General features: G+C 38.6%; 1 protein-coding gene across 3 annotated transcripts in view; it reads right to left on the reverse strand.

The window, feature by feature from the left end:
• Nucleotides 1-17,635, reverse strand: part of SLC10A7 (solute carrier family 10 member 7) — a 245,318-nt gene that overhangs the window by 215,945 nt on the left and 11,738 nt on the right. For 2 of the 3 annotated variants that reach the window (XM_019522165.1, XM_019522164.1), the window contains exons 3-4: nt 15,065-15,201; nt 9,644-9,719 (exon numbers count right to left, since the gene is read on the reverse strand). In XM_019522165.1, the coding sequence (XP_019377710.1) occupies nt 9,644-9,719; nt 15,065-15,201 (213 nt within the window). Of the gene's footprint in view, nt 1-9,643; nt 9,720-15,064; nt 15,202-17,635 lie in introns of those variants that run through there. The other variant, XM_019522166.1, reaches the window with a different exon arrangement.

Genomic DNA, 17,635 nt, shown 5'->3' on the forward strand with positions numbered 1-17,635 from the left:
CCTGGTCCCTTGAACACTGCAGAAAGAGACACCATCACCCCTTTACTCCCCCCAGCCAAACTGTGGCTCTCATCTGGCTGGAGGGAGGAGATGGAGCTGGGATGAGAGCCTGTCACTGACAATCCAGGGGGTGGGGCTAGCCTGGTGCTTCGGCAAGCAGAGGGGATGAGCTCTGCCTGCCTGAGGCTAGAGCACAGCCCTATGCAAAGGCACATGGGATGTGGGTGGACTCACCCAAATGTTCCCCCTGCTGTGAACCTGTACACAGGTGCACAAAGGTGCTCTGCCCAAGAGCACCTTCATCTGATAACTCATCAGAAGAGGCTTAAACTTTCATGCGATCAGCCATTTTAAAAGTACTCTGCAGCCACAAACATTTATTACGTTATGGCTGTAGAGCACTTTTGGGAGTCTCGGAGTGAAAAATGTAACCTCTTTACACATGCTGAGATAGATACAGTAGCAAAAATTAAAATATATGGAAGTAAACTACTTTGTTTAGTTTAGGGGGGGCGGGGGGTTAATCAACTGAATTCAAATCAAGTTGGCTGCTAGTGGGGATACAGTTATACTCTCATTAATGTCTCAAAATAAGCACTTTTTCCAGTGTAACTGACTATATGACAGAGGTTGCACACTTTAATTACACCCACGTAGTTAAACTGTAAGTCTTTTTCATATGGACAACCTCTCAGTTACACTGTTTTAAGAAACTTTGGGGGTTTTTTGGTTTTGATAACACCTACATAAATACTTGACAAATGATTGAAATAAAAGATAAAACCTACAACATGCTATATAGAATTATATTATATTATGTTGTGTGTAGGGGTGTGTGTGGGGTGTAATGTCAATAATAAAGGAACAAATCTTAAACTGTACTAATGAAAAAACTGATTTAATAAAAAATATATTAAGTATAAACCTTGATTAAATCATAGACTACTAATTGTACTCATTTGGCACCCCAAAACAATTTTAGAGAAAATGAACTAATAAACCAAATCTTACACGTTTCTATTCTTTATATATTAGCAGCTAACCAGTAAACATGCTTGCTTAGCTATTATGTTTGCTTGTAATATTTTTGCACATAAGTGATGAAAATATTTTCCCAGACACGGTGAATTTGCAATTTTGGTGTAGAGACTAGCAACAATTTAAAAAGTAAACAAAGACAAAATGACTAGTGTCTATAAGCCACTGATCAGAGATGACATACTCCAACAGTGACACTGCTAAAATCCTTGCCTAAATCCACTGAGGATATTTCTTATACAAATTACAGGGGATTTTTATCTTCTTACTAGATGCTTTCCACTTCTTTAACTCATCTCCTTTAACTTACCTTGAAAAGGAGTTACCATCGCTTAAGAGGAGAAAATTTTCCTTTTCCACTCAAGGTGCTACAGCATTTTTATTTAAAAGCATATACCAGATATATAATTTTCTTTTTAGGACAAAAAAATATATTAACTACTGTTAGATTTATAAACAAACTGTATCTTTACAATCATAAAACTAAGGGCCACAGTCAGTCACTCACTCAGTCATATTCAGTGGTGCCTTATTCTGCAAGCAATTCCACCAACATCAATGGGTGGTAACAGGCAAATGTCAAATTCTTTTTTGTTCAGTGGAAAAAATGGAAGATTTGCAAGGAATAAGTCAAGATGATTAAGTTTCTACTCTTCTGCCGTATTAGTTTAACATCAAAACTTTGCAAGCTAAAGTTTAAATGCTGTGTTTAATCTTTAATATTAACGTGGCTTCCAATTTTTAAACCAGCATTAAGGCACAGTACAAACTGAATTACAGGAATCCTGTATGGTAGGATTCAGTACTGCCATAGCCAGATTATAATGGTTCTTCTGGTTGAGAAGTACATTGTTCAGTAATACGACCTATACTGTACACAATTTTACTGGAGGATATACAATCAATAGAATTAAGGTCACATGATAATCAAAGATGACCTTTCCTTTGAAAAATCGTGTGAAAGTAATTTGGACATGTTTTTGTACAGGAAAGTGAACAGAACATTTTCCCTATTAATAACATTCCTGCAGCCTTCCTTTCAAATAGTTGTGCTGATGAAACAGCTGGGAGCATAAAGCTGAACCTCAGAAGGGCAACAGGACTCATCAAGAAAAAAATACTTCTGTTTTGACCATGGAATTATCCTTTCAATGTCTTTTGCTAAGTAGGACCAATAGATTTTGTTGGCCACTCCTTACTAACCTCAAAACTGCCTATCTCCTGTATACTCTAAAACTGAATTTTAGACTAAGGCAAAGTTGTTGCAAAATGTTTACTTTAAAAAAATAAATAAATCAGTGCAGGTCTTAACAAGGGAGGGAATGAGATCCTCACCCCTGTTCCAGCCCCTTCATGCCAGCAGTAGTATAAAGGGGATGTAAAAGTCCTGTATTTAGCCAAGTCAGGATCTCCCCTGCTAGTCTCTGCCTGCCTTCTGAAGTCCCCTTCACTAAACCTGGTGTAGCCTACAGAAGTGAACACAGTTGCAGCATACAACCCAGCACTGTGGAGATTCTAGGCAGCACTGCAATGCACGGGGCAGCTAAAGGAACGTGGCAAAATACAGGCCCTGGACTTAACATACTTGCACCAGCATAAGCCACAGTTTCACCAATAAAGTAAAAGTGATGTATAGCCCTGGTATAGAGTCTAGTAAAGAACTCCCCTAGGAAAAAACACAGTAATATTTCACTGTTTCAGTTACATTAGCATATGTTTCATGTACCTGTTTTCAACCAGGGATAGCCATTTGCTGAAGACAAGCAAGCTATTATTACTTGTTCCCCTACCTTGTCATAGTACAGTACTGTGATGACAGCTGTTGCAGTAAGCACTCTGTGAGAGCTGGTATAACCTACATCAATGGATGAAACTGATGCTTTGGTGTTACCATGTCTTGTGTTCAGGCCCATACACAGATATTTAGTTATCTACATTATGTCAGGCGCTTTGCTAATCCTGGGAGGACTTCAGGATGGGAGGAGCCAATACCCCAAGCTGCAAATTCTGTGCGATGGTTCTAAGGGACCAGCATTATTTCATCGTTTGGTTGTGCTCCCTACTTATTATATTTACCCATAGTCTATAGTTTAATACTTAGATTGTTTTTTCCTTAGGACAGGAACTCTCTTCGTTACAACTTGGTACAATGTCCAACGCAATAGGCTCTTGGCCCCTATGCTGTAACACAATTTTTTTCTTGTGTTGTTATGTTTAAGTTGCAGAATGTGTTCCCAGGGCAAAGTACAGGTGAGCACAGGGCATTTTCCATCTCTGCTCTTTCCTTAGCTCCTGTGCACTTCGTAAGATACCTTGCACAATGCACTGCAATAGAGGGCTCTCATACAGTTAGAAAAGTCCCAATCCAACATTCCTTAGATCTGACCCTGGGGAAGGTAAGAAGCAACATTGCAGACCTAGGGCTCCAGGCTATAATTTCCTTTATTTGCTCCTAGAAACTAAATTAATCAATAAAATTCACTAAGCAGCATTTAAGATAAACCTGCAAAATATGCAAAATGGAAAGCTACCTACGTTAAATGGAATAAGAATGGATAAACAGCCATTTGAATGAAAAATTCCCAAGCTGGTGAATCTGCTCAGTACCAGATAAACAAAAGTATATTGAAACAGTATGTGAAGTACTGCCTCTCATCAATTAGAAACTGGCCAAGAGAAGGATAAAAAAAATAAATGGTCAATTTTCAACATTTCACAGTCAACAATTGGGCACCCAGGGATCTGTACTAGAGTTACTACTGTTAAATCAGGCAAACAGTAAGGCAGAAAAAAACTGCAGATGTAAGAACATTCTTTAGGTTATGCAAGACTTGAACAGACTACAAGGAACTACCTAAGGGGATGAAGTGATAGCACTGTGGCAATGAAATCTACTTTGAAAAAAATTAGACTACTTGTATTGTTGGTTTTGAACTAGCTGCTTAGGAAATAAAACATGAGCCTCAGTTAAATAATTTGATAAAAGATGTCTCTATAGTCCTTCCTTCCTTTTTTTGCATCCTTGTAATAAGATATTTAGCAGAACCTGCAGATTTTTTGGAATCTGACAGGCCATGCCATGAGCACTTCTGCTATGGCCTCAAACTTGCAACCTCTGGGCTGCCAACCATACAGTAATGATCATAAAAAGAAATTATGCTAAGCTGTATAAAGAATTAGAAAATGAGAAAATAGCAGAATACCATAGCTATACATCAATGGTAGGCCCTTTCTGTGTACATGCACAATCTGTGATCACACTTCTTTGTTGCAGATGTCTACAAAGAATGCAGCTTAACTGCTAATTTTCACAAATAAAGCCCTTCAGAGCAAATCTTCCCTGATACCCATATGCATTTCCCTGTGACTTCAATATAAGTGCCATGTGCTTATCTGGGAACAAAATTAGGTCTTTCATATTTTAATCTAGAAGAAACTGGCAGAGATTTTTTCTTGAATTTAAGGGGACAAAAATAATAAAGAAAAATAAATAAATACCATATTATCATTAAGTAATTTTCTTTTGCAATGTCAATTTTTAATGTAAAACTTACGAGATCACTTATACCAACATATACACTCGCAAAGGTTATCCTTTAACACATATTGTAAATATAACCTAAAAATTACTTTTCCAAGTCATCTTAGGCATGTGAATTAACATTAATTAGAAAAGGAAGCCAAATGCTAAAATGTGAATATTTTATATCCAGTTCTCAAATAATTGTGTTATGTAATATTTGTGAGTTAGTATCAAAAGTTTTTAGACACTGCACAGTATACTGGTACATAAAGGCATGAAAAAACAACAAATTTGGGTTTCCACTTTCCTTTAAATGTACTGTACTTTGTTTTTGAAAAAGTTAATGTTTATATATACACAGTTCAAAGAACTTTTCTGGTATTTTTAGAAAAGTCAATAGCTTATTTGTGACTTTACAGTTTTGTTCAGGTTCGTTTTTTGTTCTTGCTAAAAAGAAAGACCACAGGAATTTTCCTGTGTTTGTTTACTGCAACTTTTATTTTAATGGTTTTAACAAATATGCAGTTCATTTTATTTTATGTTTTTGTTTGTATCAAGTTATTATTCTCCCTCCCTTTAAATCTTTTCCAGAAAGCCTATTTGTCCCTTAAAATAAAATCCATAAATAAATAAAAGTGTTACTTCTCTCCCCACGAGTATCTGGTTCCAGGAATGCTCTTAACTAACTTCTTTCTTATTTACAAATCTTCTGCCTCATATATACAGCACTTAATTTTGCAAATGGCAGGTGCAGTAAACCCAGATGCAGGAAGAATTAATAAGAGGTCAACCTGACTAAAATTCAAGAGTTATTAAGACTACAATTTCCTTTAACTGCAAAAAAATTACTTCCATGATTTCCTCTCATGATGTAGCTAAGGGCCAAAGTATTCTTCAATAACACAAATTGTCTATTGTGATTTATCTCTACAATTCTATCCCAGCTCTGCCTAGTATGCTATATTTTTCCAAATGTGTCATTACGCTGCCCATAAAAGTCATCTCAAATTGTGTTTTTTCCAAACACAGATGAGGGACTTACAGATCTATTTTCAAACTCTTCTCTTTATCCTTTCTTTCTTCAGAAAAAAAAAATTAGCTGCCTTCTAAACATCCTGTAATAATAATTTGCACTCTTACAGCATATCCTGTCTAAAGACCCTTTTTATGAGTCAGTCTTTGTAATATACTGCAATGTTTGTAAATTTTACAGAAGAACAGAATAATTTAGGACCAGGTTTTTATATGTATTTAGACATCTAAACATGCAGATAGGTGCCTCATGGGATTTTCAGTTGGTGTTAGGCATCTGCTAGGGGGTCCTGAAAATCCACAAAATGCTTATCTGCATCATTAGGCACCTAAATACCTTTAAAAATATGGCCTTTAGTGGCTTGCCCAAGGTCACACTGGGAGTCTGGCATATTGGAAGAGCTGGAAATTAAAACAGGTCTCTTCAATTGAAAAACAGGTTTTTCAATTCTGTAGTTTAGTTATAGGACTGTCCTTCTCCAGCATTTCCCACTATCAAGAGACTTCCTAAAATTATTTGGTACAGCTAGATTATGAGTAAATATCACCAAATTAAAAATTACATTTTGATTTCTCATGTCCAACCTCTTTTTCCTCACTTTTGCTAGCACTCATGTGAACAGTTCATTCATACAGATATTAGCTGAAAACAAAACTCAGGTTAGTACTTGAAATTAGTCTTGCAAATGACCCTAAATTCATACCTCTGCCATCCCCTACCAAGCCCATCTACCTAAAAGAACATCTCCCTTCCTGCTAAAAAATCCTAGCTGCAAACAGCAACAGTTTGTTTTATAAAGAGGGAGAAACACAGGGCACTACTAGCAGAGGGTTCTGCATACAAGTTTGTTTTCTCTGGAGTGCTCTGACCCCTAAAGTCTGAAATAGCTTCAGTGGGTGACCTTCTGGCTGTATGCAAAATGTGTCAGTTTAGCGAAGACAGTGAAGTTTGTGGGAAGTCTGTTGGGAAAGTACACCAAGTATTTCAAGCTATAGGGATCACAGGATTGGTGATCTGGTGGTGTGTGGCTGGGCTTTCTAACTCCTGTGTTATTGTGTTCTTAAAAGCTACCTCAAGGATACTCTGAACTGTGGTAGCTATCCTTCAGTGTAGAGTGCTTTCAAACCAAAATAGAAATAAATTAAAATGAGTAGGTTCTAAAGTTCACTATTAAACGTCCCTTGTTTATGCAGCTACATGTATACTGCATTTGACTGAGTCTGGACTTTAAATTTACCTTCATTTGTACCTAAAAGTCCAAAAAGAAATTTGGAATCGCTGAATACAATTCAATTAGTTTCCCAAACTGTCTTCAATATTCACTTCACTTCCCTAATCAACCAAAGTAAATCATTTTTGTGCCTTCTATCAGAGACTAATTTAAAACAGAATAAAAATGAACAAGAAATCCTCCCTTTTTATCACGAATTCATGGTGAAGTTTTCAAAATGATATACAGAAAAATCCTCAGCTCCCAGCCTAACAGTGCTGTCTCCTTATTCTAGCAAATAGTTATTTACCCTCATGCAGAACTAAGAACCGCATGCAATGCTGTCCACAAGCAGATCTGCAGGTACCCTTACCTCCACAGACGAGGTAAAATGACTTGTTCATTCAGCAAGTTAATGGCAAAACCAAGAACAGAATGCAGGAATGCTGAGTCTTGGGTGGAGTATTCCCTCTGCTAACCTACACTGCACAGTATTTCCTAAGACAAACAGCTAGCTGTTTTTCTACTTAATTGTTGAATTCCAGTGAGATTCAAACCTTTATTTGTTACCTCAAGTTTTTTTCTATCTTACTGCAGCATTCCACCATCCATGCCACTGCGTACTCCTAGAAAATAGACTGAAACTTTCAAATCTTTACTTAAGAAAAATCTGTCAACTGCATGAAAAGCAGCAGTACCTGATGAAGTAACATTAGCTTTGGAGGGATTACAGTCAACAATCAAAATTACAATATAAGCCTTTACAGCTCTGGTTCAGTTCAGGTATTAAAATACAATAACTTCACAACTGAAAAGTGATTTCTGTAAGATTAGGTGAAAAAGATTTTGTTCTGCATGAGTTAAAAATAATTCTTATAGCTGATCAGTTTAATCTAGCACTGCTGATCTGACTGAGCTTGCATCAGAGCTAGGCCATTTGCTGTACCATGGAGAAAAAAAAAGCAGAAATTCAGTCAAACTACAAGTTGCCAAAAAAAAAAAAAAAATCATTCTGCACATACTCCCTAGAGACTGTCAGAGTTTGGAAGCTAAATTATCCAAAGATTCCACCTCAACTAAGCATACTCACAGCCAAAGATGTGGGGGCTGAGCAACATATTCCTTATAGCTGCTACCCCCATGGGACACCAGAGATACTCTCTCTCCTGTCCTCAAGATCCGGGTGGACAATGTTTTTGGCCAGAGTGCAAATGCCTTGATTTGGTGTGCCAGAGGCAGACTGTGGGGGAAGCTACAAGGGGCCCAGTCCTTGGGACTTGGGGGATGCAAGAGACTGGGTCTGGCTAGAGCAAAGAAACTGATAGGCAAGGCTGAAGGAAAGGAGCGGGAGGCTGGACAAGTAGCATTGGGGGGAAGGGAAAATACTGGAACTGGCTTGGCCAGGAGTGAGACTGAGATAAAGAATCTGCTGTGGGAATGGAGTCTTGGCCTAGACTTCGCAAGAGACCAGGTGCTGAAGTGGGGGAGGAACAGAAGCATAACACAGCCCTGTACTCCAGACAGAGGCAGCACACAGAGTAGCGTCAGCTGCAGCAGCAACTATTTTTGCATCTCACCCTGCCCTGCACCCTCAGCTATGTTACTGGGGAGGAACACACAAGAGAACTGGAACAAGGACAGGACAGAAGAGATCAGACAGGGAGATGGACAATTAAATCTATGGTTCAGCGGAGTATTTTCACCTCTAGATCTGAGGAAGGCAATCGAGATTCCTGAGTCTCACCATTACTCTTGTGTTAGTAAATATCCATGAAGCCCACTGACAGTGTTCATCAACTCCCCTTCTAACACAGGTCCATACAGAAACTGACAGCCTACTACTGCTATCAGTTACGCTTAGCTTAAGTCATAGAAATTTGTGTAGTGGGTCTGAAGGCTCCAACCATGCAATTAAATTGCCTCAGCTGTAAGACCTATCCCCTAACTTATTTCTTTCCCCTATCTGATCCAAAACACACCTGTCAACTTCTGCAATAGGAAGAAAGAAACCCTAGAAAAAAAACCTTAATTGCCAAGCCTTAATTCACTTCCTAAGCATCATCTGTCTTGTCCACTAGGGTTCCTATAGAAAACCTTATATCTGGCAATACAATTATAGACTAATCACAATGCACTCCAGCAGACCACCAGAATTCTGGAATTTCCTCTCTTTTAAGAGTTTGACTTTGCAACATGATTAACAATATTTAAATACAGGCACTTTTAAAAATGTAATTACTCCTTACATTAGTGCTAAAAGATCACAGGCAGGAAGCAGTCTCAGAATAAGAGGCTGCACAATCCCTCCAAAGACAGTCCCTGCCCCAGACAGCTCACCATCTCTGATTTATTCAATACAAAACAGTTGAATACATGTGGTAGGGGAGGAGGAAATACAATGTAAAAAGAGAGACAGATATAGTTATATCAGCTGGTCTCACCACAGGTCTCAGTGGTTACAAGGATTTGCTGTCTTAACCACTACCAGCATGTTAACAAGACACTTTGTTTCCCTTATTTCATACCAACAAAGCATCAATACTTTCAGAGTCTCTATAAGCTTAGTAGTATGCCACATCTGTTTTGCTATACTATATGTTTTGGCATAATCCACTGCTACCCACTCCACACAGAAATACATGTCCAAGTTGCAGTAGAGTCTGTTGATCCCAGATAGACCTCATCATTTATCTTCAGACACAGATAAGACAATCCTGGAAGACAATCATTCTTGACTGCGAGGGACTGACGAAGATGTTTTGCCTTCTGATTTTCATCGCAGAAAATATTCTTTGTAAAAACATACTAAAAATAAATAGTAGAAAAATAAAAAACTCACCTCATTTCCACCAACAGCTTTGGTTAAAATAACTGCAGAAGACACAGGAGGTGGCATGCAGCCTACTGTCTGCAAACTAAAAAAAAAAAAAAAGGAAATATATTCACAGCCAATCACAATCACTATACAGTCTAAAATACTGTGCTACTGAACACCTCTTCAGAAACAATTATACATCACATATTTGACCCCTGACCAAGTGATGTCCATCTAGTAGTTACAGCAAAGCAACAGGAAGTAGACTGTTAGTGGCCATGTGAATGGCTCTATGACCATGAATAAAACAGTCAACCTTTATTTGACTCAGCTTCCTGAGCTGTAACATGCATCTCATAATACTTACCATTTCTAAGTATTATATCCTTCATTTATTTATGTTTGCTGATACTACCTATATTATGGTAAATATGCACAATATAAGATGCATCTATATTTTTCTATATAAGCTACAACAGTTTAAGTGTGGACTATTAGGAAGCCTCAGGGGAAAGATCAGGTTTAACTAATTTAGGTTGATACTATCCTCTTTATTTCTAGGTAAAAACACAAACGCACACAACTGGAATTTTATTTACTGCGTGTTAGGAAAAGTTGTCAAATATTTTTAAGATGAACATCTGCTTCCTTAGCAATTTTCTCCACTTCCATTAATCAAAAATCATTTTCTTTCTTCTGTATGTTTTGAAAGTATATATACAGGTCTGTATTGCATGCTCAGCACTTCTCTGACGTGCACACCTTAGACTGACAGCAGCAATGTGCATGCATCCAAAAGCAATGATCTGACAATTATAACAATCAATTTGGAAAGGGCAGGAGCACATGGGCAGGGCAGATCTCCATGGGAGTGCTTCTAGCATGGTCCAACAATGTGTAGCATGCTTTGTGTTTTGAAATGAAGTATCGAGCTCAGTTATCATGACAACCTTTGCCACGTACAATAATTTTTAAATTACATATGTAATGCTGCAGGCATCACATCAGAATTAAAGTTGATTTTTCAGCATGTTTCCAATTCCCAATAGCTAAGGTTACATCATTAGTGTCCCTAACTTGACAAGATACATAGCATAAGTTCAGACTCTTATTCATCAGGACTTGATGCAGATCTAGAAAGCACAAACAGTGAGTGGCTTTTAAAGAAAAATGAGTTCTATTGAAACTATGTCATTTGAATTTCTGATTCAGTATTCCAGCAAAGAAAAAGTGGCCAGTGATAATCTATTCTGTATTTTGCCGTGTTCGTTTACACTCAAAGAATGCAATATTAAAAAGTAACGTTAAAAATGACCATTAAGTCAGCACAAAAATATGTTATATTACAAAGTCATGGATCTGCCAGTAACCAATGCTAGGGAATACTGGGAAAAAACCCACAGAATTAGAAGGAATAGATAAACGGTATCCACTCATCAGCCATCAGAAAGGGAAACTAACCCATGAGAAACAACACTGTAAGGACCCAACTGTGTAAAGTTCTGAGCACTTCCTTTGAAGTACCAAGTATCCCTCAGCTCCCAATGAGTACAGTGGGAACTTGGAGTATTCAACATTCCCCCACCTGAACCTTATTTTTAGAAAGGGGGGAAATATAGGTGGGCCTGGGAGGAGGGGGGGGGGCTAGCAAGTCGCTGGTGTCCTTTAAAAAACTAGAAACACCTGAGAATGCCAATGCCCCTGGACCCGCATCAGTTTCTTGAATTTATAAATCTCTTCTAAAAGGTTTCTTGACAGTTAGTACATGCAACTTTCCACCTAGAATGATACCGGGCAAAAGATGAAAGATGTGGGTTAAAAGAGAAAATATCAAGAGATTTAAAATGCATGTGTGCAAATAGTCATTTTGGTTGAAGGGAAGGGTATTTTCTGCTTTGTGAAAAAAGAAAGGTTTAGTAAACAACATTTGTAACCACCTCAGAAACAATACTGTGATTCCCATTTTTTTTAATATGAATCACTGTCAGAAACATAGTTCTAGATATCTTCATATGAACAGATCCATCTATAAAAAGTATGCTAGATGCTAACTGGAAAATATATTTACAGGCATTTCTATCAAGCTTGTGTTAAAATATGCACATAAATAGTACACAAACCATACCATATTATTTATTGCTGTATATAAGCAGTCTGTAGCACACTAGCAAGGTGTGTGTCACATCTTCTTCTACTATCCAATTATTACCATCAACTAACAGAGTATTTTACCGGTTCAAGTGGTAGAGGTAAGTATTATGGGTAGTGTTGTCTTGGGTTCAAATGCTTCAGGTAACCCTACACCAATGGTTTTCACAACCTTTTCATTTGCAGACTCCCTAAAACATTTTGAATGGATGTGCAGACCCCTTTGAATTGTAAATGTGGACACTCATATACTTTTGATTGATCACAGTCATCTTTTGTAGACCCCTTAGAGTCTATGGACACCCAGGGGTCTGCGGACCATGGGCTGAAAATCATTACCCTGCACGAATGCACTGCAGTCAGACTTCAGTTATGCAACTAAAAAAACAAAATTCTTACTAGATCTCTGTATGTTTTTATGTTAAAGCTACCATACCATACTTAGGGTATGTGAAACAGGCCGTATTTGATTCAGATTCAGCCCGATTCAGGGGACAGTGATTCGATTTGCGGAGTCAGATCACTGTCCCGATTCAATTTGGCCAAATCCAAATCCAAAGTTTAGATTCTGATTCAGAAAAATCAGCGATTCAGCCACAGATACAGCTTTGTATGTTTTTTCTACGTATCTTGAAGTACAGACACGTCTCGTGAATGCCGAGATGGTGGGGTGGATGAAGCGTCCCACAGGAGTGCGGGGTGGGAGGCACCCCGCATGCTCAGCGGTGGACCTGGAAGGGGACTGGAAGCATTTCTGGTCTGCTCCTGGATCTGCCACCGAGAGCACAGGGGACTTCCCCCACAGCCCCTCCAGCTCGGCGATCAGCCACGGGGCAACCCTAGGTGCTCCCTCAGACCCAGTCTGAGGCACCAGGCACCAAGCTGGTTGGGGGGGGGAGGTCCCATGGGCACTCTGCGGCACACCCAGAAGTGGACCGAAATGCTTCTGATCCACTGCCGAGCACACAGGGAAACCCCACACACTTCTGTGGTCCATCCGTCCCACCATCTCAGCATTCACGAGCCGCCTGGTACCTTGGGGTTTGTAGAAAAAAACATATAAAACTATGTCTACATCTGAATCATTGACTCTCTCTGAATCAAATCGGAGACTTCTGATTCGATACGGAGATGAATGAGTCTCCTGATTTGATTTGGATTCAGAGATTCAGCTGCTGAATCTCTGAATCAAATCAGCAACTGAAGCTTCGCACAGCCCTAATAAGTACTACACACCTACAGAATTGTTTCTGAAGGTGGAAAAAGTGAATCTATGCAGGCATTTACTTCTTCAGCTTACTTTTAAAAGGATACTGTCAATTTAAAAACAATCTGAGAAAAAAGAAATTTAAGAGTAATTTATGGAGGTTTCAGCCTATTTTACTATAATTACATCCTCTACCTCCTTTCTTGCCACTATAATTTGTTACCTCTAAAAATTCTAAAAATAACATTTGAAACAAAAGGACTTCCCAATACTATTCTCATCTAAAATGGAAAAAAGGTGCAACTGAAGAAATAGCTGTTACCGCAAAAGAAACAGCTACCCAGGACTAGAAAATAAATAATTCATGGACTCAATATAGAAGCACTGCAAAGAACTTTAGGTTCGACTGTACCTTTCAGGTGCCTCCCTGTATTGAGAGTAGCACAAGAGTACAGGGTCTCAGGAGGAGCAGCAAGAAGCACTCTGGCAAGTGCAAGCAGGAATCCCCCTGGAAGCTCATGTCTACATTTACACTCCTTGGCTGAGAGCATTTTATTAATCCCCTCCCTTAAGCTTCACTAATCAGTCAGTAAAGGGAGCAGCTAAGGCACTGCCGCTGTCTACCCCCTTCTGTCTTTATCGGGGGAACCGTAATGCTTCTGAAGAGTAGAGCTGTTTCACAAGAGCATGAGGGCAGCAATTTGTCCTGTTTTACATAGAGTTAGAAAGTTCCTTGCATTCTCCTTTAGCTCAACATAGAAAACTCCATTGTAAAGACCAAGAAATATTAGCTCCAGAATGAGCTAAACTGGCAATTAAAAGACCTCAAACCTTCTTTTGGGTGTGTGCTTGTCTAAGTAAAGATAGAGCTCAGTGGTTTTGATTTTCTCCAGCTTCCTTGCAGCTCCCACTAAACTTTCCCCTTTGAGTGCGTGGATTCACTCACAAGGGCACCTTGCCAGTGCAGTCTCGTGAATGGCAGTATTGATAGAGAAGACGCCCTTTTAAAGTTATTGTGCATTAATTCACTAATCTGAGTGTTCTTTGTACGAAATCCCCACACAATAAGCTAACTGCAATAAAAGCTAAAACACTCTCAACACAAAAAAATAAATCAAAACACAATTGGACAAACGTTTCTGAAGCATTTTTAAGCTTTAAAAAGCCTCAATAGATACTTTTATAAAAATAGCTGTAAATGTGAAATTCATGAAAAGCAGTAAGTTTTAGTCACTATAATTATGGTATCACATGTATGTGCCTGTGCATAAAGATGACAATATAACCCTTAAATCCAAAAAAACACAGCAGGAAAGAGAGAAGGCAATGCAGAGGGTGGGAAGAGAAGGATCAAAACTCCTTGTACTTTGTAGTCTAGCAATCAAGACTATTAGGAATTAGGGCAGATTACTGGCAGGCTAATTATGAGGAAAACCAAGCATTAGTCTTGCTGGTTACAAAGCCAATACCATCATCTTCACAGTAGCCTTGAATCACCAAGTGTAAATTAAAGCTGTTCCTCTTCATCCTTAATCTCAGTAATCTAAAGGTATTAATATGCAAGACAATACTGCTGTTTCATAAATGACAGTCTTCTCGTTAAGATTCTGTGTCACTCGTAATGTTGGGACCATTTCACAAAGTAAAAAGTCTGTAACACAGCTGAAAAATAAATACTAAATAATCATCTGGAAATGTACAACGTGAAACTGAATACACAAGATCATTTAAAACACACACACAAGACATACGTACTACATGGGTTCACAGACTTAAGTCTATCTGCATTAATCACTTTTTCCTCATGCTTCTTAAAAACTAGCATAGCAGCTTCAACAGCCTGCTGTCAAACAGAAAGCTGATCTGTAGCAAGCTCTGTACATAGGAAATTAGCTGACAAGTTTTTCTAAACACAAGACCCTCATTCTGAAAGAATAATCTTGTGTGTGCTGCTTTTTCAATAGCAAGTGTCAAAGCATGCTAGTGCACAGTGAAATCTCTTCGCTACATAACTGTTAAACATACATTACTGGAAGAGCAATCTTTAAAATAGCCATAAATATATTTCACTCCAATATGGTTAAACATACCCTTTTAAAAGCCATTCATTTATGGGTGTGATTGATAATAGTTGAAGAAAAAGCCATATTGCTGTTGGGAAGAACACAAGTGTAAAGATCTGGACAAAAAGATGTAGTTTCACGTGCATCAAAGCACTTGTCAGCTCCTGCAAAACAAGAGAGAGAGGAAGCTGCAGTCATAACACTTAAGTAAGCTCACTTTTGTGCTAATAGTAAGAAAAAAATATATGTCAGAGGCATCTTTGTCAGAATGCCTATTCTCCCCTTCAGTAATTCCCATTAAAACTAAGGCTTGTTTTACTATTAGGCTTTTAAAAAAAAACAACAACCCCAAATGTCCCTACTGTTGTTAACAACAGTTCATCTCCTACAATGGAAGCTCTAATACAGACAGGCACCCGACTGCCATCACCACTAACAATTAAGTTGACATACCATCTGGTATGTCTATAATTAAATTGACCAGGAATAACGGTCACAAGCCGGCAGAGGGTAGGTTTAGGTTAGACATCAGGAGGCGCTACTTCACAGTCAGGGCGGCTAGGGTCTGGAACCAACTTCCAAGAGAGGTGGCGCAGGCTCCTACCCTGGGGGTTTTTAAGAGGAGGTTGGATGAACACCTTGCTGGGGTCGTTTGACCCCAGTACTCTTTCCTGCCATGGCAGGGGGTGGGACTAGATGATCTGCTAAGGTCCCTTCCGACCCTAGAAACTATGAAACTATCTACACCAGGCAGTAGCGTAGGGATGCAGCTGGGTGCCCAAAGCAAAGCAGATGCCGTGATTTCTGGTTGCTGCAGCAATTGTGGACATGCAGCTGCTGCCAGCAGTTGCTTCTCTTCACCTTCCTTGATAAAGTTGGTGCTTGGGTGGCTGCCCTTATTCCCTCCCCACAGTTGTACCACTAATACTAGAGGGTCTGTTGCAAGGGCAGTAAACTACTGTTATCAACAAAGTGAATATTTTAAAAGTTTTCCCAAGCTGAGACCAACCCAACAACTGTACAAGTCTTCTGTGTACCAACACTAAAAGGCTTATAATGCAGAAATAATCATCAGCATGGTTTTTATAGTGGAAAAACAAAGCCATTCAGTGCCATTTTTTTAAAACATATTTGGCATTCCAGGAAGAAAAGATATGCTTAAACACTAACAGTGTGCACCAGCAATTACTGCAGCAAATTCATACGAAAAGACGTCAGTAAGCTGATGAAGCACTGCCCAGAAAGAATACTGAGGTTGTGACAAACACATAGCAGCCAGAACATTCAGAGAAATAAAAGAGTAAAATGTAACTGGATGCTGCAAAAATAAATACAGATGGTAAAGCATTATTTACATGGCCTACGGTCTTGTACTTTGATCTTTCTGCTGTATTACAAAAAACCTTCAGCAGATTTTATGTATGAATTTCCTCGAGAAAGTCTTGAGAGAGCATCATCTCTTTGAGATGAATAGACCATATTTGAAGGAACAAACTAAACAACACAGCTCTCAAAACAGTAGAATTCCCTTCAATCACTTTAAATGTTTACTTTATTGAAGGACAACATAAATCTTATGAGAAAGTTATTGTTAGGATTGCTCAACTGTCTAAGTCAGATACGCAAGACCGACTTTAAAAAAACCCGTCTACTTAAGTGTATATGCATAGTCGACATGGTATTCACAGTATGCATTTTATAATGTTACTTTTTGTCAATATTCAAGAAAATTGCACTTCCCCAAAAACAGATTAAGGAATGTGTGTACTGAAGTTTTCGATTTTGAAACGTAGCCCTTTTCCACACACAATTTATAAAGGAAACAGACAGTCAAACAAGCTTTAAGAATGACGCTCAAGTCAAACATTCTTGGCCAGTTTTGTTCAATATGTTCAATACTGCATTAATGATCTGGAAGATGGGATGGATCGACCATACGCAAGTTCACAAATGATACCAAGCTGGGGGGAGTAGTAGATATGCTGGAGGGTAGGGCTAGGATTCAGAGTCACCAAGACAAATTGGAAGACTGGGCCTTTGTTCAACAAGGACAAGTACAAAAAGTCCTGTACTCTGGATGGGAGAATCCCATGCACCCCTACAGACTTGGGATCAACTAGCTAAGTGACAGCTCTGCAGAAGAGGACTTGAAGGTTACAGTGGACAGGAAGCTGAATATGAGTCAACAGTGCACTATTTAATCTTTTCTTCAACAAAAAGAAGAAAGATGAATGAAAGATTATCGTATCAAATACAAGATGAGGGTCTCTCCCCATTCAACCAAAAATATATAATTGTCCATGTATAGAATCTTATTACTGGGGGACTTCCTCACATTTGAAGTCAACTTGGATTTGGAAAAAATATAGTAGTTAGTGGCAAAGATAATCATTTAATACATCTGCACATTCTTTCTTCCTTCTTGCCAGGTCCCCAAAGCTTGGTCCTACAACTGTTCACTGACAGAGCAGTGTAAGATCCTTAGCATAATTTCTGGTTGTCAATGTCACATCCACTTAAAAAAAAAAAAAAAAAAAAAAAAAAAAAAAAAAGGGGAAAAAAAAACATCACCATTTTTTGAGGAAAAACTTTATTATA

The sequence above is a fragment of the Gavialis gangeticus genome, unplaced genomic scaffold (assembly GCF_001723915.1).
Source record: "Gavialis gangeticus isolate Ggan-Ray unplaced genomic scaffold, GavGan_comp1, whole genome shotgun sequence".
NCBI classification, from domain to species: domain Eukaryota; kingdom Metazoa; phylum Chordata; order Crocodylia; family Gavialidae; genus Gavialis; species Gavialis gangeticus.